Below are 24,485 nucleotides of genomic sequence, written 5' to 3'. Positions count from 1 at the left end.
TAAGGGGAGGGAGAGACCGGGGAAACTGTATTGATTTATTCAAGCCATTCTGCCGAAGTTATGTAGACTCGGAACAGATATCAATAGCATTCAATTGTCCCAATTCTTCTTTCCGAGCTATTTGCAAAACTGAGAACTATTGACATTCTGTTTGACCACCCACCAAATTATGCTGGGAAGCGCCAGCGAAATCCGTATCGATGATCCACTATCCCGGCTTGAGACTCAAAACTGTATTCAGGAATGATACAAACACAAGCAACTGGATTTGCAGGTAGATCTTCTCGGCATAATCCGCTCGGTCACTACGTCAGCAATTTCCTTCCATAGTATGGTACCATATGCTTTCTGGTGGTGCACAAGACAACTTCTACAAGCTGTATCTCATATCCCAAAATCTTCAATATTTCGTGCCATGGTGGCGTTTGCGGAGATGCCTCGACTTTGCGGCAGTTGACCGACGCTAATGGCGCGCATTTGGTCTTGAAGCTACTTGAAGTTGTAGGTATTTATTTCTCAAACGATGACCAAACCAATACGATTTTTCACCAAAATACTATTACCAATAGGTTTGGCCTTCAAAGTTTCATTGGCAAGCACTACATACAACGAACCTGCCTGATTCCTTACCCGAAGACCAGCAAGTCCAATTGTCCTCGTCATCAAATGACGCTTCACTACCGGGTATGGCGTTTGTGACTATCAAAGTTTTGCAAATAACTATGGGAAGGAGCTCTATGTCGCGGAGAATACTATGTGTACATAACGCCGAGAGCATGATTTGCACACACCAGTGCAGTTGCTCTTTCCCCCCAGCCGTCTATTGATTCAGATCACTTCTGTCCATATTGACAGGAGAACGACACTATGTCCGACTCGGAGAAGTTACCAACTATAGAGTCTTTGCAGGGCATTGACTCTGTTTCTGGAAGCCAACATAGCTTGTCTTACGATAGGCTGGAGACAACAGTAGCCTTCGACCAGGAAATATTGAATGAACAAGGCTCTCATCAGAAATTTCAAGCGCATCTTAGTGAAGCACCAGATGGAGGAATAAGGGCATGGCTTACAGTTTTTGCGCAAGTACAAGTTCATTTGATCGAAATAGTCACTGACCTCTTTGGATTGCAGTACGGCAATGGTTACATTCTCTACGTAAGCCGTTCTTAATTCTTTCCATAGTTTGACTCAAGAAGGTGTACCAGGTTTGGTTTTTCAAATTCATGGGGTGTAAGTGAGGTTTGTCGCGACACACTTGCAGTTCCTACAAATTTCTGCCTTTCAGGTCTTCCAAGCGTATTACGAGGAAAACCTTCTGCCTCATACTCCACCTTCAACTATGTAAGGTGCTAGGTCTGTTTGATCTAACGTTGAATAGCTGATCTCTTGCACTCTCTAGAGCATGGATCGGTTCTACGCAGGCGTGTCTAATTCTGGTTCTAGCAAGCCTTCTAAGCTCACTTGTGCTGCTAGTATGCACTCTCGTACCTTCCGTCACTTGTATCGGGGCGACTGTTTGACTTGGGATACTTCAAAATACCGTTCTTTGCCGCTAGCTGTGTTCTCGTCGCTTGCACTTTCCTAACCGCGGAGTGCACTCAATTCTGGCAGCTCTTCCTGACACAGGGCGTCGGACTTGGAGTGGGCTGCGGTTTCGTATTTAGTCCCGCAGTCGTCATCGTGTCACATTGGTTCTCCAAGAGACGTGGCCTTGCTTTGTCTGCCACCACCCTTGGGGCTGCCCTCGGCAGCATCGTGTTTCCTGTAGCGGCACAAAAATTAATTCCGTTAATTGGGTGAGTTCGTTTAGTCGATCATGGGGCAATTCATATTCACTCATACACTTTCAGGTTTAGATGGACAGTTCGTGTATTTGGATTCATGCTGATAGCTGCAATGGGGATAGCCAACATAGTATGTCGTTAGCACCTGAGGACATCTCCCTGACCGACGTATTTCCTCAGTTCCTTCAACGGCGGCTTCCGGCCGTCAACGTGCGCGGGGGACTCTTCAATCTCAAAGCATTCCGCAACAATGCATATTCCATCTATTGCGTTTCAGGAATTGTGATACTTCTAGGTCTTTATACAGGTACGACCGTTGTGCTTATCATAGTGGCTCCTAATATTTTGGTTTCATCAGAGTTAACATATATCTCTGTGAGCGCCGTAGAAATTGGCGTCTCGAAAGATTTTTCATTTTATCTAATTGCGATTGCCAATGCGGCATCTGCGTTTGGACGTGTGTCATCTGGGCTGTTGGGAGATAAAATTGGTAGACTTGATAGCTGTGGACTATGGGAACATCAGTTGATATTTGACAGGCGCACTCAACACCATGGCAATTTTCACTGCTATTACTGGAATCACGACAATCGCTTGGCCGTTTGCTAAAGATGAGTCCCAGCTTATCGCTATTGCTACCATTCACGGGTATGCATTGCTCTTTTTCACCGCTAGCTGCCCAGCCGACTGACCATCCAGATTTTCCATCGGAGCATATATATCTCTGTATTCTGCACCTGCCGTAGGAATGGGCGAGATGGAAGATGCGGGGCGTCGAGTGGGAATGTTCATGTCCCTCATCGGTTTCGGAGGCATTGTAGGTCCTCCAATATCAGGTGCGATCCGTACCGCGACAGGAGGGTTCATCGCTGCGGGTTATTACGGAGGTAAGTTTATGGCACGTGTGATCTTTGAGTGAGCATTGACATTGCCCAGGTGGCACCATTATATTTGGTGTCGCGTTGCTATTCGTGGCGCAGTACCTTCACCTCGGACGACTGTGGGGCAAATTTTGAATGATCGTTTAGTGAAATGAATCTGCCGTTGGGTCAATGTGCTCTTGAACGGCACAGGAGTGGATGTGACATGATTCAAGCGTGCGCCGAGCACTAGTCACTTTCGTTATAGTCTTAGCTTGTACATTGAAGCTAGGCAGAGAACCTCGAGTCTTTCCTACTTGACCTTTTCCCGTCTGATTGACTGGCGAAAGCGACGTGAGAGATATACACTGTCCGGCACTTCGCGTCTCTTGTAACATAACCTCCGTGACAGGAACAACCGACTGGGCTGGAATGTCCATCCAGACTCAAATATGGCAGGCTCCTGGAGGCCGCTCGGTAGCAAGCTTGTCAATAGTTTTACTGTCGTGTCAAGATCATCATTGAGGGTTCTCACAAAACTTGCTCGTAGAGCACTCGAAAATGAGGGGTGTAATTCCTTCAGATCAGGCAAGCAATGATAGAAGCGTCTCGAACGAAAGTTGCAATGACACTCGGTAGACCGTTTGTTAACTTCACGCGTCCATCCAAGCCCAAACATTGTACCCGGAGTTGTATCGCAATCAGCCATACGGACCGCTGCCTGCTCATTCTTCTCTACAACTTGTTCTGACTTCTGCTGGTGAGTTGAAGCTTTGTAATTGAACTTGCTGGCCTTCTCGGTATTATTGTTATTGACGCCTCTACTTTGTGACGCAACATTAGCTGAACCACGATCCTACAGCGCGCATTTGAAGTCATGGACATTTATCTATAAAGTTGTTCTGAAAGGTGAAACTGCCGACGTTATTTTTCACGTAAAAGGAGGCAACTGCAAAACCGCAGTCAAAATTACATTGAGGCATGGTCACCCAACTGATTCTCCACAGACCTACAAAGTAGCTCATAGAACGAGAGAAACTGATTTGAGGCCACTAACTGGGGTCATCTAAGACTATGGTCATATTCAGAAGGATAGACATGAGCGAGTAGTAACCGGAAAGCTTGGCGAACGTAATGATGATGGGGTTTGGATATGCCGCCATCCAGCACAGAAACAGGCAGTCCCGGCCTCGGGCGATAATAACATGCGGATGCCAAAATAAGGGTAGTATGACTCTGATTGACAGGAACAGTGCAAAAGCACTGCATCTGATCGATCTGATCCACTCGCAGTTGATGACATCGGCGCTGCATCGATCAATATGCATAGTCATTGGCCAAGTGCACATCCCGATTGATATTTATGATTAGTCTGAATGTATGATGCCATGGGGGCCGCCCATCCCTAGCTTGAAACAGAAAGGAGAGATCGCACGGTAACAGCAGGAAATACGATTTCTTGTTCGTAAAGCATTGAGGGCCTGGCTTGGCCTGGTCCATATGTGTCTAGAGCATTATGGCTGTACAAGAGTGACTAAGGCAAATACTCGCTGCGAGATCCTTCATGACACACAGCGATGTTTTAAAGGACCGCAAGTCGTCGGGCATGTCAAGTACATAGTTTATCTTCAAATTTCGGGATCAACTGAGGGAGCGAAATACTTTTCAAGGGCGAGAGTATCACATACCTATACTGAATACACCCTCCGAATGAACCCGAAGTACATCTGAATTTACAGAGGAGTCTGAAAGTGTTGAATTTTCCCGGAGTTGCCAGTAATTAGTCCTGCTCGCCAGCAGATTCGACGACATTGGCAGATATGATGGAGGTACTCATGATGGGTCAATTATGGATCGTGATGGTCAACTGAATCTATGCGACTTCTTGGGGTGTAATCGTTGGCGCAGGCCATTCAGGATTATGACATGAGTGATGTACGCTGGCCAGTGGCCACACCGTTGCATGGATTGAATGGCGACAGGGGAATGTTTCGGGGCACCAGCTTCCCTCTTGCAGTTCACCAGTTTGGTTTAAGCTCATGACGGCGGGATGTATCACAACATCGCAATCCAGACATGTCCCAGCGACGGTGGACGGGGCCACGTACGCGCCGACGGAAGAAATATTCGATACGACAGCAAAGTGAGTACTCAAGAAGTCCAAAGAGCGAGTCGAGTAGATTATATTGCAATTCCTCAAAACCGCTCTGCAAAAAGTAGGGAGTCCAAGAAAACTACATGTCACATGTACAAACTCAGTCAAAGTCAGGAAAGCCGTCTTTACATAAGCTTGGCCTATCGAGCTGCTTCAAGTCTTTGGCAAAATTGAGGATCATTACCAGGTATTCTATTTGACCACCTACGCACCGAGTGATCTTGGGAAGCATCGGAGGGGCGCCAGCGATCTCATCCACTACCCTGGCTCGAAGCTGGAACGGGATCAGGATGATCATGACGGTAAATTTGCAAACACAAGCTCCCAAAATACTAGTAATTGGATTTGCTGGCATCCCCGAATGCTTCAGCCTTGCAACTTGAATGCGCGCGACATGACGATCCAGTGCACGTTGCACTTGAAGTCGTGTGGGTATATCCATACAGTTCCTGGAAAGGTGAAACTGTCGACACATTTTTCACTACGAGACTAATCAGTGGAGGCTATACAATCAGGTCTGGCGTTCGAATCGCAATGACAGTTTCATTAGCAAAGCATAGGCTAGATACAATGGGCATGCCTGCGAATTGGCTCGATTCCTCACCTTGACCAGCGAAGGCCAGCAAGTCCAATTTGGTCATTATATGCGTGGCTTTATTAAACAAGAATGAAATACAGCGCTACCAGTCCCGATGGTCCCTCAAGGTTTGCAAATAGCTATAGGAAGGAGCCAGGTGTCTTGAATACTATATGTAAGTAACGTCGGAAGCATGGTTTTCACATACCAGTACAGTTACTCCCTCCCTCCTGCTTTCTGTTGGGCCTGACTTCTTCTCTGCGTACTATTAACAGGAGAAGCCATGTCCGAAAAGTCACTGAGTATAGAGGCCTTGCAGGGCATTGGCTCTGCGTCCGAAATCAGCCATATCTTGTCTTACCATAGGCAGAAGACAAGAGCGGCTGTTGATCTGAAAATTCTGGATGAACAAGTTTCTCAAAAGCACGTAACACATCTCGGTGAAGCACCAGATGGAGGATTAAGGGCATGGCTTGTGGCTTTTGCGTGAGTACACTTTCAATCCATTAAACAGTCACTGACGCCTTCGGATTGCAGTGCCGCATTGGTTATGTTCTCTACGTAAGCTGTTCCCAATTCTTTCCATATTTCGACTCAAGAGGGTCTCACCAGGCTTGGTTTTCTACTTTCATGGGGTGTGAGTAAGGTTTATCACCACACACTTGCAATTTCTACAATTTTCTATCTTTCAGATCTTCCAAGCGTATTACGAGGAAAATCTACTACTTCACACTTCTCCTTCAACTATGTAAGGCGCTAGGTGTGTTTGATGTCACAACCTTGCATGGCTGATTTCTTGCACCATCCAGAGCATGGATCGGTTCTACGCAGGTGTGTTTACTTTTCGGTCTAGCAAACCTGCGTAGCTCACTTGTGCTGCTAGTATGCGCTCGCGTGCCTTCCATCGCTTGCAACGGGACGAATGTTTGACCTGGGATATTTCAAAATACCGTTCTTCGTCGCTACCTGCGTCCTCTTCGCGTGCACTTTCCTAACTGCAGAATGTACTCAATTCTGGCAGTTATTCCTAACACAGGGCGTCGGCGTTGGGGTGGGCTGTGGTATCATGTGGAATCCTGTGGTGGTCATTGTGTCACATTGGTTCTCCAAGAGACGTGGCTTGGCTTTGTCGCTCACCACCGTTGGGACTGCGTTCGGTAGCATCGCGTTTCCTGTAGCGGCACAAAATTTGATTCCATTAATTGGGTGAGTTCGTTCGATTAGTCGTGGGGCAATTTATATACGCTCATACAATTACAGGTTTAAATGGACAGTCCGCGTGTTTGGATTCATTTTGATGGCTACCCTGGGGACAGCCAACCTAGTATGTCGTCAGTATCTGTAAATACCTCTTTCTTTGACGCATTTTCCTCAAGTTACTGAAACGACGGCTCCCGCCCACTAACGTTCGTGGGGGATTCTTCAATCTCAAAGCATTTCGCAACAAAGCATTTACCATCTATTGCATCTCAGGAGTTATGATACTTTTAGGTTTTTATACAGGTACGACCGTTGTGCTTATCATAGTGGCTCCTGATATTTTGGTTTCATCAGAGTTAACATATCTCTCTGTGAGCGCCGTAGCAATTGGCGTCTCGAAAGACTTTTCGTTCTATATACTCGCTATCGCCAATGCGGCATCTGCATTGCGTGTGTTATTTGGGCTGATATCAGATAAAATCGGTAAGGTCTCGATAGCTGCGGAGCGTGGTAATATCAGTTGATATTTTGACAGGCGCTATCAACACCATAGCAGTTTCGACTGCTATAACAGGAATCGCGACGATAGTTTGGCCACTTGCTAAAAATGAATCCCAACTTATTGCAATTGCTGCCATTTACGGGTACGCGCTGCACTTATTCACAACTAGCTGTTCGACTCACTCATCCAGATTCTCCCTCGGAGCATACGTATCTCTGTATTCTGCACCTCTTGTAGCAATGGGGCAGATGGAAGACGCAGGACGCCGAGTGGGAATGTTCATGTCCCTCATTGCTTTTGGGGGCGTTGCAGGTCCTCCGATATCAGGTGCTATCAGTACCGCGACAGGGGGGTTCGTTGCTGCGGGTTATTATTCAGGCAAGTTTATGACACACGCGATCTTTGAGTGAACATTGACCTTGCTCAGGTGGCAGCATTATATTTGGTGTTGCACTTGCTACTTGTGGCGCGGTACCTCCATCTTGGACGGCTATGGGGCAAATTTTGAATGATCATCCAGTGAGGCGAATATAGCAGTGACAATGTGTTCTAGAACGGTAGAGAAGAAGTGAATGATTTATGTGTGGTGCCGGCCACCGTCAACCCTGCATACCATATCCATAACGAACTCGTGTAATAATTTGTTGACCTTGTAAGTCCAGACTCCAGAGCTCTTTAGTCTTTCCTGTTGCTCTTGCTTTATTCTATCTTTGCCTGTCTGATCGGTTGACAAAATCAAGGCCAGAGATGCAGTACATTGTCCGGCACTTCGCGTTTCTTTCGACATGGTTTTCAGCATTCGAAAGCGAGTTCCCCATTCCAAGCAATTGAGCGCCATCATGTAAGCTGACAAACGTAGCATTTGGAAGCGAATCCTCTATTCCCGGATCTGGATTGTTCGACCGGCAGTAAATTCGTTCAGAAATCAGCCAGTGTCTGGTAACGTGTTATCATTCGGACCCTTCTCGGTCTCGAACGACTTCAAACCCTGAGCACATAAAGTCCGGACAACCATGTATCCCCACTGCCCGCACGCTGACTCCCGCCCTCCCTCCGCCGCTACCGTCTTTTCTTCGTTAATGTCTCTCCTTCGTTACTTGACATGGCGCTTTCTGTTGCTGACGTAGCAGTTAAACTTCGTTAGGGTGTTGTGTTATTTGTATCCTAGCATGTAGCACATCAATGAATATAACTACATGATGGATAGTCTTATACAAGTGCGCATGTCCGAATGAATCAATGGGCTCTAGCACGACAGAGGAGTGAATGATTCATGTATGGTGCCGGGCACCATCGATGCTCCATGCCATTCATAACAAACTCGTACAATAATTTGCTGATCATGGAAGGTAGGTTTAGACTCCAGAGTTCTTTAGTCTTTCTTGTTGTTATTGTTTTATTCCACCTTTGCCTGTCTGATCAGTTAACGAAATCAAGACCGGAGATGTAGTAAATTGTTCGGCGTTTCGCATTTCTTTCGACGTGGTTTTCAGCATTTGGAAGCGATTCCCCCATTCCAAACAATTGAGCGTCATCATCTAGGTGACAAACGTAGCAATTTAAAGTGAGTCCTCTATTTCCAAATCTCCATCGCTCGACCGGCAGTAAAATTTGTTCAGAAACAATTCCGTTGATCAACCGAGCAACAAATTGCTGGTACTAACTCACGCGTCGTGCCATCAATCATACTGCACAATGTGATAGTAGAAACACGACTCACTGTCGCACTAGAAACATATATAGATGATCTACCGCGCCGGTGAGTTATGTAGATAAATTCAGGATGCAAACTACTCATACTCACGCAGTTTTTATCAGGGCAGTTCTGGCAATTTGATTGCCGCACGCAAAAGAGAGGACATACTTTAGCGTCGATGTCGGCGTCGGCAGGCCTGGCAGATATTGATGCTGTCAAAGCAGCAACAACGGCGAGGACAATTGGGAAACGCATTGTTTGTGAGGATGCGATATATGGAATGAAATCAGTCTGAAGAGGACAGTAGGAAGACACCTTGATTTTATGTGCTGGAATTGCTCTTCATGGCGACTAGAACCTGACCAGTGACACAGAATCCCCTTTTAAATAGAAGATATCTGCAACGCCAGCAGATTGCTACCTCAGACCTTCCTTGCAAATTGGTAATTTGGTGTGGGATGACTGTAATATCCATTCCCATGTAGCAAGTCTGTGCATGGTTAACGTCGAACCAGTTATGACCAGTAATCTTCCGTTCTACAGCGCCAAAATCATATCAAATAAGAGGTTGTTGATTTGTCAACTGAGAGATTGTCGAGAGAGCAGCCAAAGAGCACCGTGACCTATCCCGACTTAACTCGAGCGTGACGAAACGTCACAGTATGTATCAATCACGCACGAACAGGCACGAACTTTCGCTAAAATTTTTGAAGACCACACTGTAAGGTCATTTGCACACCTTGTAATGGCATTTGGTATGTTTGCATATTATATGTTGTCTAGGAAATCTTCTGATTGTATTCTTTGTCTAATCTATGACTTGTAGGAGCATCAGGAAATCGTGGTGGATTTGGTAGAGGGGGAGGACGCGGGGGAGGTGGTGGTGGACGTGGAGGAGGAGGCGGAGGAGGTAGAGGAGGCGGTCGTGGTACGTTGGTGTTTCACTTTATATCATGCCTTTTTGAACTAATCTCTTCAGGCGGTGGTCGCGGTGGAGGTTTCCAAAGTCGTGGTGGGCGGGGTGGAGATCGCGGCGGTCGAGGTGGAGGTGGCCGGGGCGGTGGTCGTGGTCGTGGTCGTGGAGGCCCCGGTGGTGGAGCCAGAGGTGGTGCGAAGGTTATTCTCGAGCCTCATAGACATCCAGGTGTCTTCATCGCCAAAGGGAAAGACCATCTACTTGTCACGAAGAACCTTGTCCCAGGAGAAAGTGTTTATGGTGAGAAGCGGATATCCATTGAAGGTGGTGTCGATGATACAAAGGTCGAGTATCGCGTATGGAATCCTTTCCGGAGTAAGTTGGCAGCAGGTGTATTGGGCGGTATGGATAAGATTTTCATTGAACCTGGAAAGAAGGTTCTGTACCTCGGTGCTGCTAGCGGCACGAGTGTAAGTCACGTAGCAGATATTGTTGGGCCCGTGAGTCACGCTCCTCATTTTCTAACAATGCTGGTGTTAAACATGGTTATAGGAAGGTGTTGTTTATGCTGTCGAATTTTCGCCACGATCGGGGCGCGATTTGATCAACATGGCCAAAAAGCGAACAAACGTCATTCGTGAGTACTTCCAAACCGCCCGCTGCAGCTGAGGAGAACAATGTTTTCTATAGCTATCGTGGAGGACGCTCGCCTTCCTAACAGGTACCGCATGCTGGTGTCAACTGTAGACGTTATATTCGCAGACGTTGCACAACCTGATCAAGCACGTATTGTTATCCATAATGCGCAATTCTTCCTCAAAGATGGTGGCCATGTGGTCATCTCCATCAAAGCTAGCTGTATAGATTCAACAGCAGCACCCTCCGCCGTTTTTGTGCAGGAAGTACAAAAACTACGAGAAAACAAGTTCAAGCCTATTGAACAAATTACGCTCGAGCCGTACGAGCGTGACCACGCTATGGTTGCCGGTTAGTAGTTTCCTCATCTTTTTGGTTGCTATTTATGCCTGACATTGCTTGATCACATAGCTCAATACCAACGACACGTATAAAATGTACATGCACTTGCTGGCTATCTTGTTCAGTAGCTGGTATCATCGTTTTTCGTAAAAAGTATTTGTGCTCATACCATCGATACGAATTTGTGTTTTTATCTAATTATTGGAAACTTCTGTATCTGATCTGAACTACAAGCCTTTGTGGATGTGAATCCGCGCCGTGTCACATCAATAGGCAATGCTCCAATTCATATATAATGGTTGGTATCATGTAAGGTTGTGACGCTTCGGGAATGCGTGAACGTTTGAACCGGGGCCAGTTAGTCACTTCCGCAAGATTCTCTATCAACTTCCTAAAGGCTCCATAGAGCTGTTCGGTCGGGGAAAAAAATATCGCAGAACTGAGAAGAGGGCAAATGAGACCCCCTCAAGTCCAAATAGACTTTGGTACACCACCTGGTACACCTCTACGCACGTCTTCTGAATTTGAAGAAATTCCTTATCCTGCCACGCATCCATCTTACTCTAAAACCTCTCAAAACTACAAACACGAGGAATCATTGCCGTTACACCACATGAACGAGGATACGTCGACAAGGCGGAGGGTGGCTAGAGGACCCGGAAGCAGCGGCGGGTTTATGAGTGGTGATGAACATGAAAGTGAAATGCACTACGACGACGACGGAAAGGATGTATACTCAAAAACAAGGCCTGCCAGGAGTCGTGTCAGCAGCGGACGTATCCACAGGCCTCCGCCTCCGCCTCCAACTTCGATCGTACGTACCCCTCGTTGCTAAGACCTACTGCGCATCCTGACTTTGAACGTCGCTCAGAGTGAATTCATTTATCAGAACCTGGAGCACCTCCCGCCTGTCATCTACACTTTGCTCTCGTGTTGGACCCGCTTCCACAAAATAGGTCATGCTAACATCGTTGTTTGGGACGAGGCGCACTTTGGCAAGTTCGGGTCGCATTACCTCAAACGCGAGTTTTACTTTGATGTTCACCCTCCGCTCGGGAAGATGCTTGTCGGCCTTGCAGGTTTGCTGTCGGGTTACAATGGACACTTCGAGTTTAAAAGCGGAGTGGAGTACGACGAAAATGTCCCGTACGTGGCTATGCGGGTTATGATGGCGACATTCGGTGTGGCCTTGGTTCCGCTGGGGTGGTATACTGCAATTGAGTTGGGAATGAGCTCATGGTCTTGCCATCTGGTTGCGCTTATGGTTTTGTGCGGTGAGTGTCAGGTCTGAAAATAAACGCCGCTGGCGCTTCATGTTCCGCCTGCAGATGTTGCCTGGTTGTGTATATCGCGGTTCATTCTACTGGATTCCATGCTCCTGTTCTTTACTTTCACAACGGTCTTTTTGCTCACCAAATTTCACAACCAACAATATCAGTATGTATCGGATGCGTCATGCATGCGGCTTAATACTTAAACTTGCAACAGGCCATTCTCTTTCGATTGGTGGATGTGGCTTGCATTTACAGGTATTTCCATCGGCTGTGTGACTAGGTCTGGCACCTTCTCCGTTTCCCAATTGCGTTTTTGTTGACTTATTCCAGTGTGAAATGGATCGGATTGTTCGTGACTGCTGTGGTTGGCTTGTACACCATCGAGGATCTCTGGGAGAAATTTGGCGATCTTCGTATGACCAATGTCAGGCTGGCCACTTTTTGTGAAGCTGCTCTTATAAGCTGACACCTTCAATAGCGAGATCAAATTCGACACTGGGCGGCTCGCGTGCTCTGCCTAATTATCCTCCCGATCTTGGTATATATGTTGTCCTTCAAGCTACATTTCATGATCCTAAACCATTCGGGGCCTGGCGACTCTACGATGAGTTCACTATTCCAAGCCCACTTGGTCGGTAATGATTTTGGCAAGAACCCAAGGGGTTGGTTTGATTCCTTGCGTACATTGGAATAACACCATTGACGAGACACCCAGAGATTGCATTTGGCTCAAAAATTACCTTGAAAGGCATGGGCTGGGGTGGAGGTCTCCTGCACTCCCACGTTCAAACCTATCCCGTTGGTTCAGGCCAGCAGCAGATTACTTGCTATCACTACAAAGATGACAACAACCATTGGACTGTCCTTCCCACTTGGGAAGCGCCTGAATACAACCCAAACGGCGAGTTGCAGTTCCTCCAGGATGGTGACGTCATCCGCTTGCAGCATGTTCCGACAACGCGAAATTTGCACTCGCACACAGTGGCAGCACCCGTGACGAAGCTTAACAATGAAGTCTCTGGCTATGGTAACTCGACTGTTGGAGATTTCCACGACTATTGGGTCGTCGAGGTCGTCGATGATATCAAGCAGGGCACCAAGGAGCACGTGACGAGAATCCATTCACTCACAACGAGATTGAGGTTCAAACACCAGGCACTGGGATGCTACCTGTACGCTGCGAATGCAGTCCTACCTCAGTGGGGCTTTAAACAGCTTGAGGTCAGCTGCACCAAGGAGAACAACCCAGAAGACATGCACACATACTGGAACGTGGAGAGTCACTGGAACGACCGCTGTGAGCCACAGTGCCATTTTCTGATGTAGCCCTGACGTTATTGTTTCAGTGCCTTCTGGTGATGCGAAATTTTACAAGTCCCCATTCCTCCGCGATTTCTGGCATCTCAATGTGGCCATGATGACTTCCAACAATGCACTTATCCCCGATCCGGACATGCAAGATATCCTTGCGTCGACTCCCACCGACTGGCCTTGGTTGCGGCTAGGCCTCAGGATGTGTGGCTGGGGCGATAATCAAACAAAGTACTACCTTCTTGGCACGCCTGTGATCTGGTGGGGCGGTGGAGCCAGCTTGATAGTTTCTGCTATTGCCCTCGCTGTTTACCTACTGCGCCACCAACGCAAGTACGTTGATATGACTCCTCGTAAGCTCACTTACTATCTATCTCACAAGCATGCGCTGATCCGTCGTTTCAGAACAATGGGATCATTTCTTGTATGTTGGAAAGATTGCTGGTTATGGGTGGTTCTTGCATTACAGTGAGCCTTGAACATCTCTGTTCAATTTAGAGACTCACAACTCGCTTTAAAGCCCCGTTCTTTATCATGGGCCGTGTCACATATCTTCATCACTATGTACGTGTCTGTGTTGAAGTTGGAAGGCTCCTATTAACCAATCGATTAGCTTCCCACTCTTTACTTTTCCGTTCTCATGCTCGCTCACCTTCTTGACCATTTCATTTTCTCCGCACGCTGGAAGGAGAGTACAAAGCGTGTTGCTTTCGGCATTTGCGCATTCCTGATCGTCGGAAACTTCTGGTGGTTCAGGGGAATGGCATGGGGTATTGATGGACCAATCAATGACCACTGGGGCCTCCTGTGGCGCAAAGTAAGTCGATGTCTTGTTTATTTCCGAGGACTCGGTTAACTTCCGATTGATAGACATGGAACATATATAATGCATAGATTTGTTCTCAGGCGGACTCTGTTTATCAACAGTGCCTGCTCAGTGAGAGGCCTGATATGTTTGCTACTATGTGCAATGAATCATCCCAATTTCGCTGGTTTCGCTCGTGAAGCATCAAAGCTCAGCGGCTTTGAATGATACTACTGCGTTCAAATACATCGATGGCTTTGAGGAGGAAGTTTGGTATAGAACCCTGCCGACCGCATGACCAACCAATGTCTCCCGAGGCGGGCGCCAGGTCACATGCAAAGCAGCTCAATACTCACATGGGACGTGCGACAGCTCTCACCAGCAATGTGATAGAAAGCGATGTGATGATTTTGATAAGACCATCGTCAGCCTGAGGGTGTTGAGTGCTTAGACAAGACTTATACAACAATAATTCGAATATGGAGTCATGATAATGTAGGATCGCACCACTAGTAATTAAGTATGCTCTGCAGGCGGCCGATTTAGATTTATTAATATTTCTGGATATGGTGTGGATTGTGGCTGTGCAAGACAGAATTATTTCCTTCCGCTCGAGCCCGACTTTACGTACTCAGTTTTGGGAGGTCAAAGTTCGCGTCCCCCTCGTCGGTTCATACACGTCCTCCTCTCTTCCAGCTCTTTTCTATTCCCTAGTCCTCCTCCTCGTCGCCGTCCTTAGCAATGGCCTCTCTTGCACGGTTCCGTCCTGCTGTTCGCCGTATCGTCAGTCTAACCAATCTCCTTATTTTATAAGAAAACTAACTTCATGTGTCTTTCTTTAACAGCCTGCCTTTGCGCGGGCCATTCAAACGTCCGCAGACACCACTCAACTGCAAGAAACCATCGAGGATCACTCAAAACCATTTACCGTAAAACTCCATGAGGAGTCCTTCCGCACATATCAATGCGAGACTCCATCTCTTGAGGTTGAGGTGAAAAAGGATGAGCTTCTGAAAATGTACAAGGACATGCAAACGATGCGTCGGATGGAAATGGCTGCTGATGCCCTCTATAAGGCTAAGCTTATTCGCGGTTTCTGCCATTTAGCTATTGGCCAGGTATTCAGTATTCTCAGTCGAACAACATAGTATTGCTGACCACGTTCCCAGGAAGCTGTCTCCGTTGGTCTTGAGTATGGCATTAAGCCTGAAGACCGTGTCATTACTGCATACCGGTGTCACCCCTTCGCTGTTATGCGTGGCGGCACCATTAAGGGTGTTATTGCTGAGCTGCTTGGTCGCCAGGCTGGTATGTCTCACGGCAAGGGTGGCTCTATGCACATCTTCACACCCTCGTTCTTCGGTGGCAACGGTATCGTCGGTGCCCAGGTTCCCATAGGAGCTGGTATCGCGTTCGCACAAAAGTACCTGGGCAAGAACACCGCGACATTTGCTCTTTATGGTGATGGCGCAAGTAACCAAGGACAGGTGTTCGAGGCATTCAACATGGTATGAATGTTTTTGGTGATGGGTGAACTCTGTCTGATAAAGATTCTCGCGCATAGGCTAAACTTTGGGGTCTCCCCGCTGTCTTCGTTTGCGAGAACAACAAGTATGGAATGGGTACCTCTGCCGAGCGCAGTTCATCCAACACCGAATACTTCACTCGCGGTGACAAGATCCCGGTATCCAGGTAAACACATTTCCTCTCGTCCTTGCAAGACTTGAATATTCACTTATCTTCGAATGTCTTCAGGTCAACGGTATGGATATCATCGCCTCCAAGCACGCTGTGCAATACGCTCGCAAGTGGGTAACGGAAGGCAATGGCCCGCTTCTCATGGAGTTCGTCACTTACCGCTACGGCGGTCACTCGATGTCCGACCCCGGTACCACCTACCGTACCCGTGAGGAGGTTCAGCGGATGCGTAGCACCCAGGATCCTATTCGCGGTCTCCAACGCTACATCGAGGAGTGGGGTCTTGCCACTGAGCAGGAGCTCAAGGTCTGTCGAAACTTGCTTCTCATTGAATTATATTGACAATCATGTTCGCGTAGCAACTTGACAAGGACGCCAAGGCCGAGGTTGACCAGGCTGTTGAGGAAGCTAAACAATCCCCTGAGCCATTGGCCAAGGACCTCTGGACAGACATCTACTACAAGGGCACGGCGCCATCATCCATGCGTGGTCGTGAGCGTGAGGAGGTGCACCACTACTGATTGGCGGGTTTCTCGTTAGTAATACATTAGACTTTATCATTTGCTATGTTCTACGTTAGGTATACTCATCGATGGACCCCCACCAATGAACGCCTTATGTTTGCGCTATGAATGTTTTGATTTCGATGTACAGCCTCGTGGAATTTGTAAATGAATTCTGATGACGGTCTTCATATTGTGGAGACTTTGCCGAACTGGAACTGTATGTCCGTTCAAGCACGCTCACCTGCACCTTCACCCAGTTCCTTGTCTGTCCCGTCTCGAAATGCAGGCACCCCAGTTTCTGCGTCGCAGACTCGGAACCCAATAACAATCCGCCTGCGTAAGATCTTGGGTACAAATTTTACTGATGAGGCAACAACAGAAGCGCTCCGGACACTGTCAGAACTATATGGAACCCAGACCATAGTGTCAGTATCAGGTTCTAAAGCACAGACCAACGGCACAGATTCAGACAATGATTGGAGTGATGAGGATGCAGATGTCGGGCCAGTCGGAGAGGACCACAGGGAATGCTTGAACGAGACCGCGTCAAGGGCACGCAAGAATCTTCGTCGAGATCTAGAGAACAAACTTGCACAAGGAAGCCAGCAGTTTCTTCAAGCATTCAGCGAAGTGGATCAAGTGTGTTGGTCAAATGCATCATTGAGATTCGTCTAACAAAGCTTTAGAAACTTGATGAGCTGCAGAATCATGTCGCTGCCATGCGCGTTGCTTGTGACGAAGCGGAGACGCAGCTGAGGCTATCAAGCGAGGCGAGCCAGTCTCTACTTGATCGCGCGGAGAGCTTGAGGAGTGAAAGGTATGATATTTGTGCCTTGGAAGGTATTTCCTGACGAATAATACAGGGAGGAGGTTGAAATACGCAAATCTATTGTTATGCTCTTCCTAAATCGCTTCACGCTAAACGATGAAGAGGCAGAAGCCATGACCTCGCGAGATGTTCCCATTGGCCCCCGCTTCTTTGAGGCAATGAACAAGACAGAGCATATCCGTAATGACTGCAGAGTACTCATGTCGGGCGAAGACGGACCAACGAAAGCTGGGTAAGCAGTGTTCTGCGACTCCAAGTGATGTTATGTGAATAGCGTTCTTGCAGACTGGACATTATGGCATCCACTTCTTCCTACCTGGAACAAGGCTACGAGAAGATATATCGCTGGTGTTCTTTTGAATTCCGTCAGATGGGACGCGACACCCAGCTGGAAGTTGACTCGACTATGCAGCAAGCCATTTGCCGCCTCTCTCAGCGTCCAGAGTTACTCTCGTATGTGCCCACTATTGGTAGATTTGTAGTCTCTCTTCAATATCTGTCCACAGTGAAGCTCTTGCTTTCCTGACGCAGACCCGCCAGACAGGTCTGCTGAGTGCATTCCTGGATGCATTGACTCGAGGTGGCCCGTCGGGTCTTCCGCGTCCCATTGAATTGCACGCGCATGACCCTATCAGATACGTTGGTGATATGCTTGCGTGGGTCCATCAAGCTATCGCTGCAGAATGTGAATTCCTGGAAAGCCTGTTTGGTCTTGGAGGAGGGCAAGAAGACGACGGCAGGACAAGGAGAATGGTCGGCGCCGTACGGACATTTAGAGGGAGTGAAGAAGAGGGATGGGTGAAGGAACTGCTTAACTCTGCAGTAACGAAATTGTGCGTGCCACTCAAGGTCTGTCTGTCGTTTGTCATACAGTAAAATGAGTCTCACATGTGTTCACAGGTGCGCGTGCAGCAGACTGTGCGTTCGCAGGAAAGTAGCATAGTATCATACAAAGTTGCGAATCTACTTCAATACTACATGCTTACGATGCGGCGCACTATCGGGGAGGATGCTCTTCTGTCAACGACTCTGAGCGAGTGAGTTGCTTGCTCTAGCCCACTTGGCACTTACTCATTCTTCCTGGTAGAATCACAGATGTGAGCTACAAAGTCTTCTTCGACGCTATCGAAGCCCATGGTCGTGCACTCTTGAGAATTTCCTTGGTAAGTTATTTACAATGTGTTGTTTCATTTTTTTCAAGCGATTACCAGGACCCAGACGACTCATCTTTGACGCCACCGCTCCCAATCCTAGAGCATGCCCAGCTGCTCCGCGAAATCATGCAGGTTTATGACTCCTCTCTTCTCGATGACACCACTGCAGAGCCTGGACAGACCTTCAACCGCATCTTAGATGTGATGCTCGATCCTGCTATGGAAATGTGTGCTGCTGCGGCTGAGGAGAAGGCGAGGTATCGCCCGCAGTGGGATCGGGCGGTGTTCGTACTTAATTGTTGGTGTTATCTCCAGGTATGTTTCTACACCTGTTGCACTCTTGTTACAGCTAGCTAATCGAACTAGAACGTGCTGGAGGCGTTCGAGTTCACTTCAGAGAAACGACGCACCATCCAAGAAAAAATCGACAAAAGGGTGAAGTTTTTGGAGGACGAGCATGTAGGATTATTTCTTCATGTTGTGTCCACTTTTTACTCAGCTGTCATACAGTACGAGAACATCCTCAGGGATGCCTCGTTATACGACACTGTCGCTATCATCAAGTCCAAGTCACCTTCTGTAAGTTCACTATCTTATTCGCAACTCGTGCACCACTAGACCAGTTACAGGATCGGCTTTCCCACGTGCTTCCTGCGCAGCAGCTGCAGCCTACCCTTGCGAGATTCTCTCTCTGGCTCTCCAGCCCCGAAGTTGTGCATTCACCACGTCTATCAGCATTGACATCTCCGTCCCTGCACTTCTACCATCCACCGCGTGTCTCTGGCTCGCGTGACAAAGGCCTACGCACAACTCTGTGAGGAAGTAAGAAAACCGGAGAACAGATACGAAGCTGCGAGTACCTTGTTGGGCATGGAGAGGCCGTTTGGACAGGCTGGAGTGCTGTGGGCTATCTTCGGGTTAGAAGAGGAAAGCGAGGAATTCGCGGCGGACTGAGTTGATTGGCGCATACTCCTGAGGTGATCCGCAGCATCTGTTAACGGCATGCCCGTATGGAGTTAGACACATAACATCGTGATCATCAGATGCGTCTTGCAGATCTACGATATGAGTACCCTTAAACCATTTCAGAACAGTCTGAAGTCCACTGAGCAGATCCAACATATCACTGCAAGAGGGCACGTTTCTTTAGCCCATTGCCACCTCTCTGTCGCCGGCAAGATCCTAGATCATATTCAAGAGTAGCCAATGGATAAGCGCAAACGGAACAATTTGTCTTGAAAAAGAACTGGGGATCCGTTTAAGCCCACTGAATCACGGCACTTCCTATCCTCATCATTCAGACTCCACTGACTGCAGTGATAAGGCTACGTAATACAGCACCCCGCAGCGGAGGCTCCGATAAGGCGGACTTATTGATGTGAGTTTCTTGTTCCAGTTTTGACAGCCGCGACTCGTCAGCGCTGATTCACCTCTTTTCGGAGTGCATCACTTGACTAGTGATAAAGTCAGATCATGTCCGAGTTGAATGCGGGGCTGACTGTGGAGGTATCATGATCATATGGAGGGAGAACGTAATAAACACTCATAGTCACTATGAGCGTAGCACTCCTGGATTCTAGAGCCTAAAACACGCCCACAGTCCCTTTCCAGGTAAATTGTCTACTTGCTATGGGGTCATGTTTTGCACAGGAAATGAAATCTAACGTGAAAGCAACGGTTACAGAGGGGTACAGATGCATGGACCCGAGTATTACATACTGTAGGCTGCTTCTTTGCGCACCTCGTGTTAATAGATTAGGGTTCGGCGGGAATCCAAGGAGGACTTTGTAGGATTTGAATTGATGGTCACAAGCGCATGCTGCAGAACATACCAGAAAGTGCCATAGTTATCATTGCTGCGGGCAATACGCCTACAGAAACATCATTTCGTGAGAGTTTTGATGACGGGAAAGGTCACGAATGAATTCTACAGCAACAACAAAGTGAAGGTTCCCTGAAAGTGTGTATACTTAGTCGTTAGCTCGAATGTTCTCGAGCTCCGGTTATTAAAACACAATTGAGAAAACAACGCGTGATATCAGAATCCGAGTCACAAACGTGTTGAACTCTAGTCAGAAAGTTACGCACGCATGGTTCAAAAGCTAGCGATCGGAGAATAGATGATACGAGCCGCCTGGATAAATACTGAGGTAACAGGTGCATAGAAGTTCCATTCAGTTGACTTCCGCAATGCCTCATACTAGTATCTTGTTGATTTTCTCCGCTGCCGTCGCCGTCGCGGCAACCCTCGCCAAAGTTTTCATGGCCCCAAGAACAAGGATACACACCAGTGTCCGCGCCGTCAGGACATTGCTGAATCCCCCTGATATTCCCATTTCCGCGTTATTACGCGCAAGATCCATACCCAATCAGCGTTTAGTGAAAGCGCTCGGTATATCCAGCACATTCGTCAGTGATGACCCAGGCATCCATGATGTCTTCACTCGCGAAGCGAAAGTTCTAATAACCGCCGTCACCGCGAAAGATGGATGGTCGAGGCTCGTTGACGTCACCGAATCCTGCGTAAACAGGTTCCTTGATGCAGAAAGCCTCGACTACGCCACCTTCGTGCGATCTGTCACGCTCAGTGTCGTATTGGCAGGTCTGCTGGGCACAGATATTGAAGATCTTGACCCTGCGGACGTGGCATTCGTGACCAAAGCCATCAATGATCGTTGGGCACAATCCAAATCGAGCACTGGTCTTACTACGGAAGTGCTCGATCGTATCAACCATCACATCATCAGATGGGTTCCAGACAGAACCAATCCCCTCAACCTCATCATCCCCGCGTACGAGACAATGTGGCGCGTAGCAGGCAATTGCGGTGGTATATTCTAACCGCAATTGTCTGCTGCGCGATGCATTTATGACATATAATGAGAACCCCACTGACGATCAGTTCCGCGCCTTTGCAAACGAAGGGACAGGCGCGCAGCCTAGTGTAGAGGCGATCGTCAGTGAGGTTCTCCGACTCCATCCCCCGACTCGTCACATCACTCGCGCCGTGGTCGTCCCATGGTGGAAGCGGCCCTTCGTCCCATCCGTAGATGTGGCAGATGTCGAAGAGGCACAGAAATCTCTTGTCTTCGGAAGTGATCCTGAATCCTTCAATCCCATGCGGTTCCACGCGAGCCATTCCGCTCCTAAGAGGGATCAGCTGTATGCCTTCGGGCACGGAAAGCTGAAGTGCGTAGCGGCAAGCTGGGCACCACCAGCTGCAGCTGTCATCAGCGCGAAAATCATGGCCAAGTTGGACGGCGTCGCGTTCACGCTGCAGGAAGGACCTTGCATTGGGAAACGGGAAGGATGGGAGGGTTGGTCGATTGAAAGAGTATAACGAACGTCATGTGATACATACTGGACTCGTCAGCGTTCGATTGTCAGCGATATATAGGTTACTTGTACTGTAAGCTAGTCACGGCAGACTTGTGATTGGCATGGGATATATATCATACTGTGCATGTGGTAGAGATTTGTCAGAGTCCACAAGGAGATTGACATGAAAGCTATGCTCGTCTGCAATGTCACGTCAGTCTTCACATAACGTACATAGCCTTCATGTCATTTACATAACAAATTCCAGGCGATATTAGTTCAGTGCAGTACTTGTGAAAGAACAGAGTTTGAAGCAGACTTTCATAACGTTTCATCTCACCGACCGGCCCTTGCCATGTGGAGGTAAATATCGGAGCTTTAAACACGTCGGCTTTTGCCGCTTCAGCCACCGACCCAAGGAAGATGCGGAAAATTTGATCATTTCGCAGAAGTTAATCGATACGCTCACCGGACACAACCCACTACAATCCAAGCATAATCGACTACAGTAGTCGAGCCTTGGATACAAAAAAAATAGACTATACTCATGTCAGCGTGAGTAATCCGTCCTGCTGCTGTTGCGATTTCATCTATTTACTAATATGTCACTCGTGTGGATTTAGAGAAGAAGCGCTCCAGGATGTTGCAGAGAATGAGATCGAGTCCAACTGGGACCAGGTCGTAGACAAGTGCGTCAAACAGGTGTCCCGATTTTACAGAATCAAGTTCTGATTCAGTGTAAAACAGCTTTGACAACATGGAATTGAAAGCTGAGCTTCTCCGTGGTGTCTACGCTTACGGGTAAGTGTCTTCAGCCTTTAATAACTATTATATCATCAATATTTCGTAGTTTTGAGAGGCCCTCCGCGATTCAGCAGCGTGCTATCGTCCCCGTTGTAAAAGGCCACGACGTCATTGCTCAAGCACAATCTGGTACTGGCAAGACCGCCACGTTCTCCATCTCCATCCTTCAGCAGTTGGATATGTCTATCAAAGGGTGCCAAGCCCTTATTTTGGCACCCACCCGTGAGCTGGCTCAACAGATCCAGAAAGTTGTCATCGCGCTCGGTGACTACATGAACATCGAATGTCATGCGTGTGTTGGAGGCACAAATGTTCGCGAGGACATGGCCAAGCTCCAGGAGGGTGTGCAAGTCGTTGTCGGCACTCCAGGACGTGTATATGACATGATCAACCGGAGAGCTCTCCGCACTGACACCATCAAGATTTTCTGTCTCGACGAGGCTGATGAGATGTTGTCCCGTGGGTTCAAGGACCAGATCTACGAGTTGTTCCAGCTGTTACCGCAGGAGACTCAAGTAGTACTCCTTTCCGCCACCATGCCCGCCGACGTTTTGGAAGTGACGAAGAAGTTCATGCGTGACCCTGTTCGAATTCTCGTCAAGAGGGACGAATTGACGCTTGAAGGTATCAAGCAATTTTACATCGCTGTGGAGAAGGAGGAATGGAAGTTAGACACCCTTTGCGATCTTTACGAGACTGTAACGATCACGCAAGCCGTCATCTTCTGCAACACAAGGCGGAAGGTCGACTGGTTGACGGAGAAGATGCACTCTCGTGAGTTCACGGTATCTGCTATGGTCAGTAATTGCGGTATTATCTCAGTTGCGTCCCGTCTGATCGCATCTTTTACCCAGCACGGAGACATGGAGCAGAAGCAGCGTGAAGTTTTGATGAAGGAGTTCCGGTCAGGTTCATCTCGTGTCCTGATCACGACAGATCTCTTGGCCCGTGGAATCGACGTGCAACAAGTGTCTCTAGTCATTAACTATGACCTGCCTACAAACAGAGAGAACTACATTCACCGCATTGGTCGCGGCGGACGTTTCGGCCGTAAAGGTGTTGCCATCAACTTTGTGACAACAGAAGATGTCAGAATGCTGAGAGATATTGAACGTGAGTACATTTTGCTACTGCATGATTGATGCTGAGATTGCGGGCAGAATTCTACAACACTCAGATTGACGAAATGCCTCTTAATGTCGCGTGAGTATCTTACTACGAGATTGACTAGATCTAGACTCTGACAAATGCTTTTCCAGCGATCTCATTTAGACTGCTATATGTTTTATAGGCCAGACTGTTACGATGCCGCTCCGAAACTGTTACGTCCATTCTATGATCGCGAAATTTTCTTGACAGTATGCCATGTAAAATGTTTTGGTTCTGCCAAGCTTATGTTTCAAATTTTTTCGTACCTCTCTTCTTTCGCATCGTGTGTTAGCTGCATGCATATCGTACCTGTTTGTGGAAATCGTTTCTACACTTTGCACTGCAGTTGCCCCCCCAGATGCGGCTTCCTGAGAGACGATAGCCGGGGCCAAGACCCATGGTGAAGCAGTGCTAGTGTCATTGCATAGCCTCGACCGCGTGTTCGGTCGTCCCTGAACCTGCCAGTGTGGATAAAATTCCATTTGATGATCGAGGTCGCGCAAGGCTGTACATTATAAATCTCGTGAGCTCTCACAGTGTACAGACTTTGTCCTACTTTAGTTTCAACCAAAAAGCTCTGCTTGCCCTTACGAGCTCACTAAGCCTGACCAACCCCGCCCAAGAGCCGTGCCTTCCCGACGTCCGTTGAGGACGCCGTTCTATCCTGGTATCGGCTCAGGACCGGGCAAATCTAGCCCAGGTCTCGAACAGTTACGCCAAGGCTGTTTGCCTGCTACTTCATTCATAAAGAAGGCTATCTCGGCCGGCTAATCTAGTAAGGGTCTCTGCCCCGTGGTACTATTCTCGCACCTATAGCTCCTCTTACCCAAACCACTTGCCTCCGTCGCTTTTATTCAATTTCACGGTTCTAAACTTGTGCACTCTCGACGTCAACTGCTGCGCTTGTCAAAGTTGTCATGGTGAGTCGTGTTTTAAATGGTCCTTCCTACATCCACACTTGGTGGTTGC

At 48.0% G+C, this 24,485-nt stretch overlaps 9 protein-coding genes across 9 annotated transcripts; all 9 read left to right on the top strand.

Moving 5' to 3' along the window:
• Window positions 1-537: 537 nt before the first annotated feature.
• On the top strand, window positions 538-2,919 carry BJ212DRAFT_51794 (MFS general substrate transporter). Its single transcript, XM_041343388.1, has 12 exons — window positions 538-1,079; window positions 1,132-1,155; window positions 1,206-1,230; window positions 1,286-1,341; window positions 1,400-1,421; window positions 1,474-1,796; window positions 1,851-1,914; window positions 1,965-2,091; window positions 2,143-2,274; window positions 2,324-2,432; window positions 2,484-2,671; window positions 2,721-2,919. Exons 1-12 carry the CDS (start codon window positions 868-870, stop codon window positions 2,798-2,800), a joined length of 1,362 nt encoding a protein of 453 aa, XP_041200267.1. The 5' UTR covers window positions 538-867; the 3' UTR covers window positions 2,801-2,919.
• A 2,551-nt stretch (window positions 2,920-5,470) lies between these two features.
• Window positions 5,471-6,490, top strand: BJ212DRAFT_51933 (uncharacterized protein). Its single transcript, XM_041343389.1, has 6 exons — window positions 5,471-5,586; window positions 5,652-5,862; window positions 5,914-5,937; window positions 5,989-6,013; window positions 6,069-6,124; window positions 6,186-6,490. The coding sequence occupies exons 2-6, from the start codon at window positions 5,660-5,662 to the stop codon at window positions 6,304-6,306; spliced, it is 429 nt and encodes a 142-aa protein (XP_041200266.1). The 5' UTR covers window positions 5,471-5,586; window positions 5,652-5,659; the 3' UTR covers window positions 6,307-6,490.
• Window positions 6,070-7,887, top strand: BJ212DRAFT_1312178 (major facilitator superfamily domain-containing protein; the record flags this gene model as incomplete). Its single annotated transcript, XM_041334045.1, has 8 exons — window positions 6,070-6,207; window positions 6,260-6,582; window positions 6,637-6,700; window positions 6,753-6,879; window positions 6,931-7,059; window positions 7,112-7,220; window positions 7,269-7,456; window positions 7,506-7,887. Coding segments are annotated over exons 2-8 (982 nt in total), but the record flags the coding sequence as incomplete, so codon positions are not given.
• A 1,503-nt stretch (window positions 7,888-9,390) lies between these two features.
• BJ212DRAFT_51715 (Fibrillarin) lies at window positions 9,391-10,966 on the top strand. The gene is made up of 5 exons (XM_041343386.1): window positions 9,391-9,529; window positions 9,601-9,618; window positions 9,817-10,190; window positions 10,243-10,327; window positions 10,381-10,966. The coding sequence occupies exons 1-5, from the start codon at window positions 9,520-9,522 to the stop codon at window positions 10,680-10,682; spliced, it is 789 nt and encodes a 262-aa protein (XP_041200264.1). The 5' UTR covers window positions 9,391-9,519; the 3' UTR covers window positions 10,683-10,966.
• Window position 10,967: 1 nt separating this feature from the next.
• Window positions 10,968-14,260, top strand: BJ212DRAFT_51668 (glycosyltransferase family 39 protein). The gene is made up of 11 exons (XM_041343385.1): window positions 10,968-11,482; window positions 11,540-11,942; window positions 11,997-12,105; window positions 12,157-12,222; window positions 12,273-12,366; window positions 12,421-12,604; window positions 12,658-13,239; window positions 13,289-13,606; window positions 13,659-13,721; window positions 13,774-13,817; window positions 13,867-14,260. The coding sequence occupies exons 1-11, from the start codon at window positions 11,123-11,125 to the stop codon at window positions 14,107-14,109; spliced, it is 2,466 nt and encodes an 821-aa protein (XP_041200263.1). The 5' UTR covers window positions 10,968-11,122; the 3' UTR covers window positions 14,110-14,260.
• A 560-nt stretch (window positions 14,261-14,820) lies between these two features.
• On the top strand, window positions 14,821-16,603 carry BJ212DRAFT_1312136 (Dehydrogenase, E1 component). The gene is made up of 5 exons (XM_041334044.1): window positions 14,821-15,176; window positions 15,228-15,566; window positions 15,623-15,742; window positions 15,814-16,062; window positions 16,116-16,603. The coding sequence occupies exons 1-5, from the start codon at window positions 15,075-15,077 to the stop codon at window positions 16,275-16,277; spliced, it is 972 nt and encodes a 323-aa protein (XP_041200262.1). The 5' UTR covers window positions 14,821-15,074; the 3' UTR covers window positions 16,278-16,603.
• Window positions 16,428-19,199, top strand: BJ212DRAFT_1443467 (oligomeric complex COG6; the record flags this gene model as incomplete). Its single annotated transcript, XM_041337832.1, has 13 exons — window positions 16,428-16,483; window positions 16,520-16,901; window positions 16,949-17,079; window positions 17,126-17,323; window positions 17,377-17,544; window positions 17,598-17,940; window positions 17,992-18,128; window positions 18,179-18,254; window positions 18,303-18,560; window positions 18,612-18,704; window positions 18,756-18,824; window positions 18,875-19,021; window positions 19,044-19,199. 13 exons carry the CDS (start codon window positions 16,428-16,430, stop codon window positions 19,197-19,199), a joined length of 2,214 nt encoding a protein of 737 aa, XP_041200261.1.
• A 1,308-nt stretch (window positions 19,200-20,507) lies between these two features.
• Window positions 20,508-21,895, top strand: BJ212DRAFT_1565524 (uncharacterized protein; the record flags this gene model as incomplete). Its single annotated transcript, XM_041341953.1, has 2 exons — window positions 20,508-20,996; window positions 21,064-21,895. 2 exons carry the CDS (start codon window positions 20,508-20,510, stop codon window positions 21,583-21,585), a joined length of 1,011 nt encoding a protein of 336 aa, XP_041200260.1. The 3' UTR covers window positions 21,586-21,895.
• On the top strand, window positions 21,889-23,599 carry BJ212DRAFT_51514 (P-loop containing nucleoside triphosphate hydrolase protein). Its single transcript, XM_041343382.1, has 5 exons — window positions 21,889-22,118; window positions 22,187-22,252; window positions 22,311-22,364; window positions 22,414-23,164; window positions 23,222-23,599. The coding sequence occupies exons 1-5, from the start codon at window positions 22,111-22,113 to the stop codon at window positions 23,507-23,509; spliced, it is 1,167 nt and encodes a 388-aa protein (XP_041200259.1). The 5' UTR covers window positions 21,889-22,110; the 3' UTR covers window positions 23,510-23,599.
• Window positions 23,600-24,485: the final 886 nt, after the last annotated feature.

Source organism: Suillus subaureus (genome assembly GCF_016647635.1).
Source record: "Suillus subaureus strain MN1 chromosome Unknown BJ212scaffold_1, whole genome shotgun sequence".
Taxonomy (NCBI): Eukaryota; Fungi; Basidiomycota; class Agaricomycetes; order Boletales; family Suillaceae; genus Suillus; species Suillus subaureus.
The sequence above is the reverse complement of the archived record's forward strand: the minus strand, read 5'-3'. Positions and strand labels throughout refer to the sequence as shown.